The sequence below is a fragment of the Crocuta crocuta genome, unplaced genomic scaffold (assembly GCF_008692635.1).
Source record: "Crocuta crocuta isolate KB4526 unplaced genomic scaffold, BGI_CrCroc_1.0 scaffold333, whole genome shotgun sequence".
In the NCBI taxonomy this organism is placed as follows: Eukaryota; Metazoa; Chordata; class Mammalia; order Carnivora; family Hyaenidae; genus Crocuta; species Crocuta crocuta.
The window spans coordinates 3,882,150-3,897,694 of NW_027532856.1; the positions used below are offsets into that span (position 1 = coordinate 3,882,150).

The 15,545-nt window shown below is 38.7% G+C and overlaps 1 protein-coding gene across 1 annotated transcript in view; it reads left to right on the forward strand.

Moving 5' to 3' along the window:
• The first annotated feature begins 371 nt into the window (after positions 1–371).
• SKA2 (spindle and kinetochore associated complex subunit 2) overlaps positions 372–15,545 on the forward strand; it is a 29,117-nt gene continuing 13,943 nt past the window's right edge. The window contains exons 1-2 of the mRNA XM_077745597.1: positions 372–483; positions 6,997–7,012. Of these exons, the coding sequence (XP_077601723.1) occupies positions 372–483; positions 6,997–7,012 (128 nt within the window). The remainder of the gene's footprint in view (positions 484–6,996; positions 7,013–15,545) is intronic.

The following is a 15,545-nucleotide window of genomic DNA, read 5'->3' on the forward strand; positions in this document are numbered from 1 at the left end:
TTCTCTGCGGAGCCCTAGCTATGAAATTGAAAGTAGAGATGAGGGTGCAGCCAATGGAAAAAAAAAGGTGTACAGCAGCCAATCCTCCTGCGGCGTTTTGTGTCTTTGCCCAACTGGAGAAGGTGTTTCATGTGGGGGGCGTTACCCAATCGCCAATGGGCGGGCACCAGTAAAGTAGAGGAACCAATGAGTGCGAGACGTTGAGTGACAGCTGTCCAATAGGCACCCTCAGTGCTAGTACGGCTTGCGGGTTAAGCACCGCCGCGGTCTGAGGAATGTCAACTATTCAACATGGAGGCGGAGGTCGATAAGCTGGAACTGATGGTGAGTGTAAAGTAAAGGAGATCTACTGGGTAGTTTATTTCTCCCGGATGGCCTTCAAGGTGGAATGCAATTTCGAGTCGCCGGAAACCCTGAGCGGCAGAAGCTGGACCAGATTCGAGTTCCCTCCTCTTGTATCAAAGGGAGTCTCAGCCGCCTGGTCTCTTTTAACCGCCGCGGGGGAAGGGGTTACATCCGGGAAACTCGTGAGGGAAATGGCGGGAGATGCTGAGGTATCCTGGCCTTTGGAATTCCTTGTTCCGTGCCTTTACCTATTCCTTCCCTCAAGGAGCTGTGGCTCGTGCAGGTAGTGTTTTGTGTATTTCCCCCCAAAAGACGTGACTGGAATGATCCCTAACCGTCCCAAGAAGGGGAGAGGTCGTTCACACTAAAAGAAAGGGAGATGGAAGATGAGGTGGGGAACAAACCGAGGGGGGCGGAGAGAAATCCCATTAGGGCAGAGCCATTCGCGTTCTCCAAGGCGGGCTGAGAAAGTCTGAGAAAGGTTCTAGACTCGAGTGCACAACTTCTTAGCGGCCGAGGAAGCCCCAAGACCAATTTATGTTTGGATCAAAGGGGCCACCTTTGGGTGGGGGAAAGGTGTGAGCGATGGGGACCTCAACCTCCAGCTCCTTTCTTGGAGCGCGGGAGGAATTGGGACAAGGAAGGCACCCTGCTTTCGAGTTGCCTAGTTTCATTCATTTATGAAAGTAGTGGGCGCGGGTGAATAATTGGAGAGGATTCCGGCTGCCGCTTGGCCTGCTCCAGGGCGCCAAGCTGAAGGGCTGTCCTAGTTTTCTTCTGTGGATCGTTTCCTCATTTGTTCTCTATTCCCTCTCTCCCATTCTTAGACTACCAGCTTGATCGCCCGCGCTTTTTTTCTTCTTGGTTCCCCTTGTTCTATCTTCAGCCCTCCCCCCGCCCCCCCACGTTACTATGTTTGAATTAGGCTGGCTTTCTTTAATATGTGGGATTTGGAGGACGCGCCCATCACTGAGCTCCTTTCGTTTTTTGTTTTGTTTTGTTTTTTTGTTAAAGAATATAACAAAATTAATTCAAAAAGCCCGAATCTTTCTTCTCCATCTCAAACCGCCCGTCCTCTCCCTACCATACCCTGCATTACAACTTAGACACCATTTGTGTCAGAGCTGCTCTCTCCAAGTTGAACCTTCGGTCACTTAGCCATCTGCACTTGTACTGATCCTGGAAGAAACTGAGTACCATACCCTGATTCCCACGGCCAGAAAATAGGAGAGCTTGATATATCTTATTATTTTCTCCTGATGTATTAATGAATTGTAGTGCCTCTCCTATACAAATTCGACTTGAAGCTTTCCAGTTGATTCTAACAATTTTTTGAGTTTTAATTTTCTTTGTGGGAGTTGGGGGGGAAGTGGGATGGGGAGGGAATGGCAGTGAAGAAGGGAGAATTTTTGCCGCTTTCCAAACCTGTAATTATGAACTTTTAGTTTAAAGTTTTGTTATTTTTATAATTAACTGTCTTTAAACAAACAAAAGAACCAGAACATGTCAAGTATCCTAGTTTGATTCTGTCAACAGGCATAAATGTTTAACACTATCTTGTCCTTTTACCCATTCTGGATTTCTCCCTCCAGATGGAGATTTCTGCCTAATTGTAAGATGCTAAATGATACTAATTCTGCTTTTAACAGTTTTCCTCCCCCCCTCAAGTTGGCTGTTTATTTTTGAGGTACCAATTAAGGGTTTTTTTTTGACTGCACAAAGAGTCAATATTCTCACAGACCTTATTTTTTTTTTAGATTGAACACAATTAAAAATTTTTTTTAATGTTTATTTAATTTTGAGAGAGCGAGAGACTGTGAGCGAAAGCAGGGGAGGGACAGAGAGGGAGACACAGAATCCAAGCAGGCTCCAGGCACTGAGCTGTCAGCACAGAGCCTGTCGCAGGGCTGGAACTCAAGAGCTGTGGAATTGTGACCTGACCCAAAGTCAGACACAATTTTTAAAAATGTTTAGTCATTTTTTGAGAGAGAGAGAGAGAGACAGAGAGAGAAAATGAATGAGTGGGGGAGGGGCAGAGAGAGAGGGAGACAGAATCTGAAGCAGGCTCCAGGCTCTGAGCTGTTCGACATGGGGCTCAAACTAAGGAACTAGGAGATCATGACTGGAGTTCGAAGTCGGACGCTTAACTGATTCAGCCACCCAGGCGCCTTTTTTTTTTTTCCCCTAAATGTTTAGATGTTTGAATGTTTAGATTGAACACAATTTAAAGGGAAAATGATTAAGTGTACATCTTGATAAAAGTAAGTTTTATAAAATTATGAGGTAGCCAGGCTCTTAAACTTGTAGGTATTTGATGATTGGGGTAGTTTTTAAAAATTCTTTTTAAGAGATGAAGAGAAGAAAGCAGGTCTTCTTAAATTACTTGCAGGTAACCTAGTGGTAGCATTCCCCACCTCCCTTCCAGTTATTAGTTTGTTTCCATAATCATTAGAGTTTAAAAATGTATTTGAACTATTACAGTTTTCTTATTACTGCTTTTTATTGATCTAATAGTAAAAGAGGGTGCATCTTATCTTCAGATTTGCCATGTGCTGTATGTATGATCTAGTTTAGTTTCTAAGATTGGGAAGAAATTATTTCCTGTACAATTCTCTGAATTTTGGTTCTACATTACTTGAATAAAGGATTTGTTGAGGAACTAATGTTGAAAATTAAATAAGTGAGGGGCACCTGGGTGGCTCAGTGAGTTAAGTGTTGGAGGTTGACTCAGGTCATGATCTCATGGTTCTAGGTTGGAGCTCCACGTCGGGCTCTGTGCTGACAGCTGGGAGCCTGGAGCCTGCTTGAGATTCTGTCTCCCTCTTTCTCTGCCCTCCCCACTCACATTCTGTCTCTCTTTCAAAAATAAATGTTAAAAAAATTTATAAAAAAAGAAAATTTAGTAAGTGAAAGAGAACGCATAGTATTGAACTTGGAAAAGAAAGTGTTTATTCTCATTTTGTAGACAGCCTGATCCTCTTATTTTAAAAATATTTCAGGGGTGCCTGAGTGGCTCAGTCAGTTGAGCGTCCGGCTTCAGTTCAGGTCATGATCTCGTGGTTTGTGGATTCAAGCCCTGCGTCGTGCTCTGTGCTGACAGCTCAGAACCTGGAGCCTGTCTTCGGATTCTGTGTCTCTCTCTCTCTCTGACCCTCCCCTGTTCACGCTGTCTCTCTCTTTCTCTCAAAAATAAATTAAAAAAAATTAAAAAATATTTCATATTTTTCTCATTTGGATTAATTTCTAATTCAGAAAATTATTTGACTCTTAAATACTTGTATTTATTTATTTATTATAAGTACTTGGCTTATACTAAATCCTCGGCTAGCAGAGTTGAACTATTCTAATACCTGAGTTACATGGCCTAGGATTTGAGGCCAAGTCATTCCTGTTCCAGTTGTCCTGAATTTGAGTTCATGTTTTAGAAGGTTCAATATAACCAAGTAGCTGATTTAAAGAAAGGTTAGTGAAAATAATGGAAAGTATTTTGCATCAATCAATATTATTAATGGGGGAATAAGCTCATTGTATGGTTATTTTTGTTCTCTAACTTTTTCCCTTTCACTTACTGATTGAGTGGCATTTGTCCACTGTTCTTTTGTGGTACCACTAGTGATTATGCACAAAAGTACAATGTTATACTATCGTACTTTTTCTATTTCTGGGCTTACATCTGACTTTTGATTGGTTTCTTACCAGTTAAAAGGTTAGGATGGTGATAATTGGCTTGAATCCAAGAAAATCGGATTCTTAAAATCTCAGAACCTCCTCCTGTACCATGTATTTTTCTATGTTTGAAGGAAATGGGAGATGATTTCCTCCTATATTTAAGCTCTTTAGGGCTTAACTGAAATTGTATTTGTTTATGTATAAAAATGTGTTATTTTTAATTTTACAGAGAGAGAGAGAGTGCAGGGGAAGGGGCAAAGGGGATGGGGAAAGAGAGAGAGAGTGAGGAAATCTTAAGCATATTCCATGGTCAGCATAGAACCTGACATCATGGGGCTTGAGCCATGACACCGGCATCATGACCTGAGCTGAAATCAAGAGTTGGACACTCAACCAACTGAGCCAACCAGGCGCCCCTATATATTTATTTTTTAAAGTTTATTTATTGCTTTAGAGAGAGAGACAGAGAGCATGTGTGTACACATGCACATGTGCACAAGTAGGGAAAGGACAGAGAGAGAGAGAGTGAAAGAGAATCACAAGCAGGCTCTGTGCTTTCAGGGTGCAGCCTGATTCCAGGTTTGATTCCATGAACTGTGAGATCATGACTTAAGCTGAAATTAAGATTTGAACACTTAAGTGACTGAGCCACCCAGGCGCCCCAGGGGTTCACTGAAATTTTAAAATCCCTTTCCATAGTATTCCATTAGGTAGGGGCTTGTTTAGGAGACATTAATTCCTAGAAGTCTGTAAACTTTTGAGATAAGAAGCTATACGATGGTTACAGCTTTTTAGTATTTAATGCAGTTTAGATTCCAGAAACATAGATTGGGTATTTAGAGATAGGGAAATTTATTTTACTTTTCATTTGTTTTCTCTGATATTCTTTTTTTTTTTTAATTATTTATTTTGAGAGGGAGAGAGAGACAGAGCACATGAGCGAGACTGGGGCAGAGAGAGGGAGAAAGAGAATATACCAAGCAGGCTCCACACTGCCAGTACAAAGTCTGATGTGTGGCTCGAACCCATGAACAGTGAGATCTTGACCCAAGCCGAAGTCAAGAGCTGGATGCTCAACTGACTGAGCCACCCAGGTGCCCCTGTTTTCCCTGATTTTCTTTTTTTTTTTTTTAATATTTTTTTTTATTTCTAGGAGAGCGAGAGAGAGACAGCGTGAGCAGGGGAGGGTCAGAGAGAGAGGGAGACACAGACTCTGAAGCAGGCTCCAGGCTCTGAGCTGGCAGTCAGCACAGAGCCCGACGCGGGGCTCGAACCCATGAACCGCGAGATCGTGACCTAAGCGAAAGTCGGATGCTTAACCGACTAAGCCACCCAGGCACCCCTGTTTTCTCTGATATTCTTAAACAATCAGTTGCTATGGGGGAGCTAACCAACATGTCTCAAGAACAGAAATCTTTTTCACAACTTTGCTTTAGTAGTAATTATAACTGGTTTGTTAATACCAGTCCTAACATTTTAACAATACCCAATGTTAATAACTTCTAAAGCTTAGGATGTATTTACATAATTCCTTTCTACAGATTTCTGTTGAATATTAATCAGAGATTAGTCATCAGAAAACTATTTTGATATTTAAGTTCAGTTGTTTCTTTTTAACATTGATATACATGTTCTTAGGTTTGGGGTGTCTTCTGTCCAAAATGGCAGCCCTTCTTTAAATTCTTTTCACACTGAAGCTTCAACTGATGCAAGATGCTTTTGTGTTCCTTTCCTACCAATTTCTGCTAACGAATGCTCTGACTTTATTGCACTACTGTACTTTACAGCTAGCAGTGCAATAGTATTGTCAAAGCATCTGAAAGCAGAATGCACACCAGAATTTTGATTCTTGCTTTACATCTTTCTTCATTATCTGTGAGTAATTTGTCACAAACTTTGTTGCTAAGAAGTGTGTAATTTTATTACCCAAAGTGTATGTATTAAAAAGTCATAACTTGAAAAAACTTTTTTTTAACTAATTAAAAGCTCACTATCATAATTAATGCATTATGAAACACACTGAGATCATACTTTTTATAGCTAGAGTTGTTATGGCTTGTTTAAGTGCTTTGTCTTTTGCTTCTTTCTATAACAGATTTGGAAAGGTTCTGGCAAATCTTGTTTTTTTTTTTTAATTAAGTTTTAAGGTGAATTAGTAAGTGATGAAAACAATCTCTGCTATATGTTTCATATGATAACTTGTCCCAAATCTTAATTGTTGTTAATTTTGTATACTGTGTAGTTTATACTTGAATTTAAAACTCAAGAATGCTTGTTTTAAAGTTTCCTTTTGTAATAAAGAAATATAATAAAGTGTATATCCATTACCTTTTTGTAATCAATTTTGAGATATAACTTACATACATAAAATGTACCGATTTTAGTTGTACAGTTTGATGAGTTTTGACAGTCATGCGACCACCACCACAGACATGGTATATAAAGAATATTTCTGTCACCTAACATTTCCTGCCTTTTGTAGTCAACCTCCTCCCCTCCAACTTTCTGACAATCATTAATCTCTAGTTTTGCCTTTTCTAGAAGTTCACATAAATGGAATAATTTATAGCTTGCATTTTTTTTTGTGCCTGGCTTCTTGCACTTAACACAATAAGATTCATCCATGTTGTTGTACATATTAGTAGTTGGACCATTTTCATTGTAGTAGTATTCCATTGCTATAGCCTTACAAAGCCTTTATCCATTTACCAGATTATGGGCTTTGGGTTGTTTATAGGTTTTGCCTATTATGAATAAAGTAGTTGTGGTACTTATACATTGTGGTATAAGTCTTTGGACATAATGTAGTGTTTTTTTCTCTTGGGTAGTGTGATAAAATATATGCTTCATTTCATAAGAAATTGCTGAAATTTTTACCAAAGCTGTGGTTTCTCCACATCTTTACCAACATTTCATATCTTGGTATTGTCAGTCTTCTTCATTTTAGCTATTCTAATAGTTGTGTGGTGGTATCTTGTTATAGTTTAAATTTGCTGGGGTGCCTAGGTGGCTCGGGCGGTTAAGCATCCAACTTCAGCTCAGGTCATGATCTCATAGTTTGTGGGTTCGAGCCTGGCGTGGAGCTCTGTGCTGATAGCTAAGAGCCTGGAGCCTGTTTCGGATTCTGTATCTCCCTCTCTCTCTGACCCTCCCCTGCTCACACTGTTTCTCTCTCTCTCAGAAATAAATAAAACATTAAAAAAATTTGCATTTCCAGGATGGCTAATGATATTGAACATTTTTTCATGTGCTTATTTGCAGTTAATATATTTTCTCTACTGAAATATCTGTTGAAATTTTTGAATCAGTTTTTAAATTGAGATGTTTGTCTTTTTAATTATTATGAGAGTCCTTTAATTTTCTCTTATTTCCCCTCTCAAATAAATGTGAGATAAAGTTGGACTTTATCAAGTCCAACTTATACATTTATTTTTCTTGGATTATGGTTTCTTTTTTTTTAATTTTTTTTTTAATGTTTTATTTATTTCTAGGAGAGAGAGAGAGACAGCGTGAGCAGGGGAGGGTCAGAGAGAGAGGGAGTCACAGACTCTGAAACAGGCTCCAGGCTCTGAGCTGGCAGTCAGCACAGAGCCCGACGCGGGGCTCGAACCCACGAACCATGAGATCATGACCCAAGCGAAAGTCGGACGCTTAACCGACTAAGCCACCCAGGCGCCCCTATGGATTATGGTTTCTGTGTTCTATCTCACAAATATTTGCTTAACTCAGTTCACAAATGTTTTCTTTTAGATTTGTAGTTTTAGTTTTTACATTTATCTATTCGTATTTATTTATTAATGTTTACGTAATTTTTTGAGAGAGAGACAGAGTGTGAGTGGGAGAAGGGCAGGGAGAGAGGGAGACACAGAATTTGAATCAGGCTTCAGGCTCTGAGCTGTCAGCACAGAGCCTGACTCAGGGCTCAAACCCCTGAATGGTGAGATCATGACTTGAGCTGAAGTCGGACACTTAACTGAGCCACCCAGGCCCCCCGTTTACTTTTTTTAAAAGTTTATTTATTTATTTTGAGAGAGAGAGAGAGTGTGTTCTTGAGTGGGGGAGGGGTGATGAGCGAGGGAGATAGGATCGCAAGCAGGCTCCACACTGTTGGCACAGAGCAGGATATGGGGCTTGAACCCACAAACTGTGAGATCGTGACCTGAGCCAGAGTCAAGAGTGGGACATTTAACGAACTGAGCCACCAAGGTGCCCCGAGTTTTTATATCATTTAGATCTCTGTCCATTTAGAGTTAATTTTTGTATGTGGTATAAAGTGAGAGTAGTTCTTTTTATTTTTTTATTTTTGCATATGGATATTCCCTTGTTCTTTGTTGAAAAGATTATCATTTCCCTATTGAATTACCTTAGCTCCTTTATTAACCAATCAGTTGAGCAAGTATGTATGGGTTGGTTTACTTATTTTTGAACTATTTTGTTCTTTAATGTCATATCATACTGTCATGATTGCTGTAGGTTTGTAAGTCTTGAAATCATCTAGTATTAGGCCTCCAATTTTTCTCTTGTTTTCTAAAAATTTTAAATTATTTTGCATTTCAAATAAGTCTTTTGTTTTTTGTCAATTTCTACCAAAAAAAAAAAAGCCTGCTGGGATTTTGATTATGTTGAATTTAAAGAACAATTTGGGGAGAATTGGTATTTTAAGAATAATGAGATTTCTGAGTAATGAACATTATCTCTCCATTCATTACATTTTAAAAAATTTCTTTCTGGGCTATCTGGTTGACTTAGTCAGTTGAGCATCTGACTCTTGATTTTGGCTCAGGTCATGAACTCATAGTCATGAGTTCAAGCCCCAGTTGGCCTTTGCACTCCAGTGAGGAGCCTGCTCGGGATTCTTTCTCTCAGTCTTCCTCTGCCCCTCCCCTGTTCATACCTGCATATGCTCTCTCTCTCTCTTATTCTCTAAAAAATAATTCTCTCAACAGTGTTTTTTATTTTTTATTTATTTATTTTTTCCTTAAATAGATTATTGTCAAATTGGTTTCCATATAACACGAGTGCTCATCCCAACAAGTGCCTTCCTCCATGCCCATCATCAACAGTGTTTTTTAGTTTTCAGTGTATAGGTCTTGTTTATAATTTTTTTCAGAACCTGCTGAGTATGACTCTGTTAGTGCTCTACATCATAAAAATAGACCAAGAAGTCTTATAATGTGTATTCCAAGTAAATTGAATTTCAGAAAAACGTAAGCTGTTTGTTAAGCAAATGTCCTTAAAAGCTGGAGGAATGGATGCAAGAGGGAAGAAAGATATTTGAGCTATTTAGGCATCATTTGGACATCATTTGGTAAGGGATGAAAAACATGACTGCTTTTGATAAAACCATTTTATTCCCAAATTTTTATATAAAGTCTTTGAGTTACCTCCCTTGGCCTCCAGTGTGGCTGCTTTCTTCTTCTTTGACATTTATTTATTGATTTACTTAGATGTTTATTCATTAAAATATTTTTTAATGTTTTTATTTATTTTTGAGAGAGAGAGACAGTGCAAACAGGGGAAGGGCAGACAGAGACAGAGACACAGAATCTGAATACAAAGCAGGCTCTAGGCTCTGAGCTGTCAATACAGAGCCTGACTTGGGGCTCAAACTCAGGAATGGTGAGATTATGACCTGAGTAGGAGGTCTTGAACCCACGAACTGTGAACTCATGACCTGAGCTGTGATCAAGAATAGGATGCTTAACTGAATGAGCCACCCAGGCACCCCTTCAATTAGACTTTAAAAGGTAATACTTATAATTTGTCTGAATATATAACATTTTAGAATTTTTTCAAGTTTAAGAGAGAGAGAAAAAGAGAACAGAAGGGGCAGAGAAAAAGGGAGAGTAAGAGAATTCCAAGCATGAGAGCCCAATGTTGGGCTTGAACTCACAATCCATGAGATCACAACCTGAGCCAAAATCAAGAGTTGGATGCTCAGCCATCTGAGCCCCCAAGATTCCCCTAAATATGTAACATTTTATTTATTTATTTGTTTTTTATTTTCTAAAATATTTCTTTTTTTAAAAAAATGTTTGGTTTTTTTAAACGTTTTTATTTATTTCTAGGAGAGAGAGAGAGAGACAGCGTGAGCAGGGGAGGGTCAGAGAGAGAGGAAGTCACAGACGGAAACAGGCTCCAGGCTCTGAGCTGGCAGTCAGCACAGAGCCCGACGCGGGGCTCGAACCCACGAACCGCGAGATCATGACCTAAGCGAAAGTCGGGCGCTTAACCGACGAAGCCACCCAGGCGCCCCCAAAAATGTTTTATTTTTGAAAGAGCAAGAGACAGAGTGTCTGCGAGCTTGGGGGCACAAGCAGGGGAGGGGCAGAGAGAGAGAGAGAGAGGAGAGACAGAGGATCTGAAGCGGACCCTGCATTTACAACAGCGAGCCTGATGTAGGGCTATGGACTCACAAACTGCGAGATCATGACCTGAACAGAAATCAGTTCAATTGACTGAGCCACCCAGGTTCCCAATATGTAACATTTTAAAGCTTTGAGTAAGTCAAGCCTTGATTCTTTGACTCCATGTTTTTGTTCTCATTTTATCAATGAGGAAATAATCTCAGTTTTTGCTAAGATTTTCATTTAGTAAAGGGTGGCCAGCTGGCTTAGTCCCAGCAGCAGTGACTCTTGATCTCAGGGTCATGATCCAGCCCCATTTTGGGTGCAGAGATTACTAAAAAAAAACTTACCAAAAAAAAAAAAAAAGATTTTCGTGTAGTGACAGTGATTGTAAAATATGCCTACATTTTTAGAACAATTTATGTTTGTTAGGAAATATGAATTTTATAACTTTTATAAATTCCTCCTTTCCCCACTTAATCTGCCTAATTGTAAATGATAGTACTTCATACTTTTCTTTCAGTAAGTGTTACTAGGGCAGGCTAGTACTAGAGTATAAGATATTAAGAAACTTATCTGAGAGACAGATAAATACATTGAGATAGATGTCATGATGGGACAAGTAAATACCACGTGCTGTGGGGGCACCTGTCTGGCTTAGTCAGAGGAGCCTGCAACTCTTAATTTTGGAAGTGTGAGTTTGAGTCCTACGTTGTTGGTTGTAGAGATTACATGAATAAATAAAACTTAAAAAAAAAAGAAAACATTGGAGAAAATTTAGTTAAAAAAAAAAAAGAAAGGAAAGAGGCACCTAATCTGGGGAAAGCTTCTTCTTAGAGGTGAAATTTAATCTGAGACTTCAAGGGTGAGATGGTATTAGCCAATGAAGGAAATGGTAAATGTTCCAGCAAAGGAAACAGTGCATGTGAAAGGCTAGAGATAAAAGGTGTTACACAACTGAGGGAAACTACAAGTGGGTCAGCAGTGTTGAGAAAGGGAGCAGAAAGATTGAGATAAAGAACCCATTAAATCAATATTGTGGCTAATTTAAGTTGAAGACCTCTACCATACTGTTTTTCTTTTCTACGTCTCTAAACATTTAAATATTTATGTTCTGTGGTAATCATGAACCTGTATGTTCTTTAATTAAAAAAACTTTTATAAACATTCACTTAATCATAGCAGCACTCTCAACAATAGCCAAAACATGGAAAGAGCCTAAGTGTCTATCAATGGATGAATGGATCAAGAAGATGTGGTTTATCTATACTATGGAATACTACATGGCAATGAGAAAGAATGAAATCTGGCCATGTGTAGCAACATGGATGGACCTTGAGGGTGTTATGCTGAGCAAATAAGTCAGGCAGAGAAGGACAAATATCATATGCTTGCACGTATAGGAGGATTAGGAGGAACTTAACAGAGGACCATGGGGGAGAAGAAGGGGGGAAATAGTGGTAGAGAGGGAAAGAGGCAAACCATGAGAGAGTCTTGAATGCTGAGAACAAACCGAGGACTGATGGATGTGGGGGGACAGGGGGGAGATGGGCATGGAGGAGGGCACTTGTGGGGATGAGCACTGGGTTTATATGGAAACCAACTTGACAATAAACTATTTGTAAAAACAAACAAACAAAAACATTCACTTAAGGTTTTGGGTAAACTATAGAGAAATTTAACTTTTTTTTTTGGAAATTTAACTTCTGATTATACCATTATATATTGATTTTTGTGTTCTACATACTTCATTACCCTCTTATTTGGTATAAGGTAGCATAAACAAGAGAAGTCTAAAAAGTAACATAAAGGAATGTGTATCTGAATGTTCTTGTAGTATACCATGTCTATCATTTATTTACATGTACCATAGTGACCTACTCTGGATTTTTTTTTTCAAAGAAAATAGAAGTATTCTAGTAAAGTGAATGATTCACTCTAATTCTTTTACTTTTTTCTGGATCCATATCATTTTGTTTTTCTGTGATATAATTGACAAATGTCATTATATTAACCAGTTGTACAAAATAAATGATTCACTATGCGTATATATTGTGAAATGATCACAGTAAGTCTAGTTACCTTCCATCACCACACATAGTTATATGTTTTTTTACTTTTTTCTTATTTACATTTTTCACAAGGTTTTAAGATCTACTCTCAGCAACTTTCAAACATACAATATTAACTATAGTCACCATGCTGTACATTACATCCCCATGATTTACTTATTTTGTAACCGAAGACCGTACCTGTGTCCACACCTTTGCTATGTCTTCGTGATAGTCCGAGTACATTTTCCCTCCTTCTGGATGTGCTGTGGCCAGTGACATATGGATAAAGTGGACAGTGTGCCAACTCTGAATTTGAGAGGCTTTGTGTATTTCTGCTAATTCTGTTGTCTCCATGAGAAAAATATCTTCTGGCTCAAGGAGTATGAGAGACACCTGACAACAGAACTTCAGTGAGAGCCACCAAATTCAGCTTAATCTAGAGCACCAGATTCCAGCCAAGTTGCAGTTGAAGTTGAGTTGGACGCTTGACTGACTGAGCCATCCAGGCACCCCAGAAATCAGTGCTTTTAAAAAAATAGACTGGCATATTGGGATAATGAAATTCAATGTGGCTGAGGTGTAAAATGTGAGACACTGGTGAATAGCAGGTTTATGTCATCTTATGAAGAATTATACTAAGAGTTGGAATTAATTCTACAGGCATTGGGAAACCCCCAATGATCTTTTTTTAAAATAAGTATTTTAGTTTTAAGTAATCACTATCCAACATGAGGCTCAACCCTATAACTCTGAGATGAAAAGTCATACCGCCTGAGCCAGCCAGGTGCCCCAACCCTTCATTCTTTAAGTGAAGAGTGACTTAGTACAGAATGCCCTTAAACTTAAAAAAATTGCTTTAGGGGTGCCTGGGTGGCTCAGTTGGCTAAGCGTCCAACCCTTGATTTTGGCTCAGGTCATGATTACAGGGTTGTGGAATTGAGCCCTGCATCAGGCTCCCCACTGAGCACGTAATCTGCTTAAAGATTCTCTCCCTCTGCCCCTCGCCCCTGCTCATGTGTGTGGTCTCTCTCTCTTAAAAAATTGCTTACAATGGATTTTATACATGTAATAGGTATTCATTATAATTTACTTAGAAGACAGATATGTGGAATGAAAAACACCCTGAAATTCTAGGACTATTAAGACTGTGTTGTATATTAGATTTTTTTTGTAGGTATATCTTTTTGACTATTTTTTTCCTAAACCAAGTTTGTTCAATATATTGTGAAAATCTGTCTCTATAGTCCATTATGTGTCTGTAGCACAATTAAATAATCTAGGATTCTGAAAGCTTTAAAAAAGTTAAATAGACTATCTTCAACTGATAAACCAGTCTTTTATAGGCAGGGACTTGCTTATGTGTACTACCCTAAGAATTGTTTCATAAAAGCTTGCAGATTAGGACCTGGTGAACTTGAAGCTTCTGCTCACTTTTCTTCTGCTTTGATGTTGCTACTTGCTGGAAATAACATGTCTGCAACCTGGTACCTGTGCATATTAGTGCTTATCTGTTTTAGACACACATTGGCATGTGTTTGTTTTATCTGGAAGAGACTGGATAATCAACTCTCTAGCAGAAATATACAGAAAACAATTGTAATTGTGTAAATGTTAGAGGTGGCCCTCAACTTGTTGAGAACTTTAAATATTTCTTCTATTCTTAAATTTTTTTTAATGTTTTATTTATTTCAGAGAGAGAGAGAGAAAGAGAGAGACAGCATGAGTAGAGAAGGGTCAGAGAGAGAGAGATACAGAATCTGAAACAGGCTCCAGGCTCTCAGCCAGCTGTCAGCACAGAGCCCGACCTGGGGCTCGAACCCATGAACCATGAGATCATGACCTGAGCCAAAGTCAGAAGCTTAACCAACTGAGCTACCCAGGTGCCCCTAAATATTTCTTCTTAAAACAGACTTTAGAGGGTGGTTAGGTTCCCAGGCTAATTGTTCTTTCAAAGGAATGAATGTTCTTTCATCTTCGTTTTTGTCATTGAACATTATTAGGCTGTATATTAAAAACTTGGGGATATAAAAAGGAAGACAGGGCTTTTTCCAACAAGACATTTGAAATCAAGTGGTGATGCTACCAAGCAGGCAAATGGTTATAATAAAATAAATGAAATGGTACTCTGGAGCCATGAATAAAATAAAATGAGAGTAGATAAAGGTGTTTCAAAGTCTGCCTTGGAGGGAGGAGAATGTAAAGAAAAGGTGTGTTCATTAAGTATTAGAGTCTTTGGGAAAAACAACAACTCCAAAACAAACAACATTGGAATTCTTTGGCTGATAATATAACTAACCTAGATCTGGAAGTATTAAGATGTCCATTTCTCTCGTAAAATAATATTTCTAGGTAAAATGTATTTCTTAAAAAATTTTTTTAATGTTTATTCATTTCTGAGAGAGAGAGAGAGAGAGAGGGAAGGAGCAGAGAGAGAAAAGGAGATGCAGAATCTGAAGCAGGCTCCAGGCTTTGAGCTGTTAGCACAGAGCCTAATGTGGGTCTCGAACTCATGAGCTATGAGATCATGACCCAAGCTGAAGTCAGATGCTCAACCGACTGAGCCACCCAGGCACCCCTGTAAAATGTATTTCTAAGCCTAGCTACTGAGTCTAGAATGTACCTCTACCAACTCCTCTCATTGTAAATAAGACTGCTGTATTTCTTCATTTTCCTGTGATTTGAGGCTGTTGAGACAAACTCTTTCAGAAGAGGATGTATTTGCTTTTTTATAGCACATGTCCTTTTGAAAAGGGAGCTCTATTGTGGCACTAAGAATCTATAGGTTGTTGGTAAAAAGGAAGTGTTTTTTAACTTGGTCTGCAGTTCTTTCCTCCTTGCTGCCAAATAGTTGAGTGGTATGTAATACAGTGTGCCATTTACTTTAAAGCCTTAAGCCAATTATAATAAAACTAGTATAACAGAATATTATGCTTATGAAATTTGCAGCATATTGTAAAATTCAAAGTTATTTTCTAAACTATTCCTTTTTTCATTTATATATTATCTTCCTTACAGTCCCAGTCTGTTTCTAAGGATATCCAATTGGCAGAATGTAATTTGGCTGTCTTTGGGTCTTTAATGTTGATCTCAATGGACTTTTCCTAGCTAAATTGCATATTTTATTTATTAT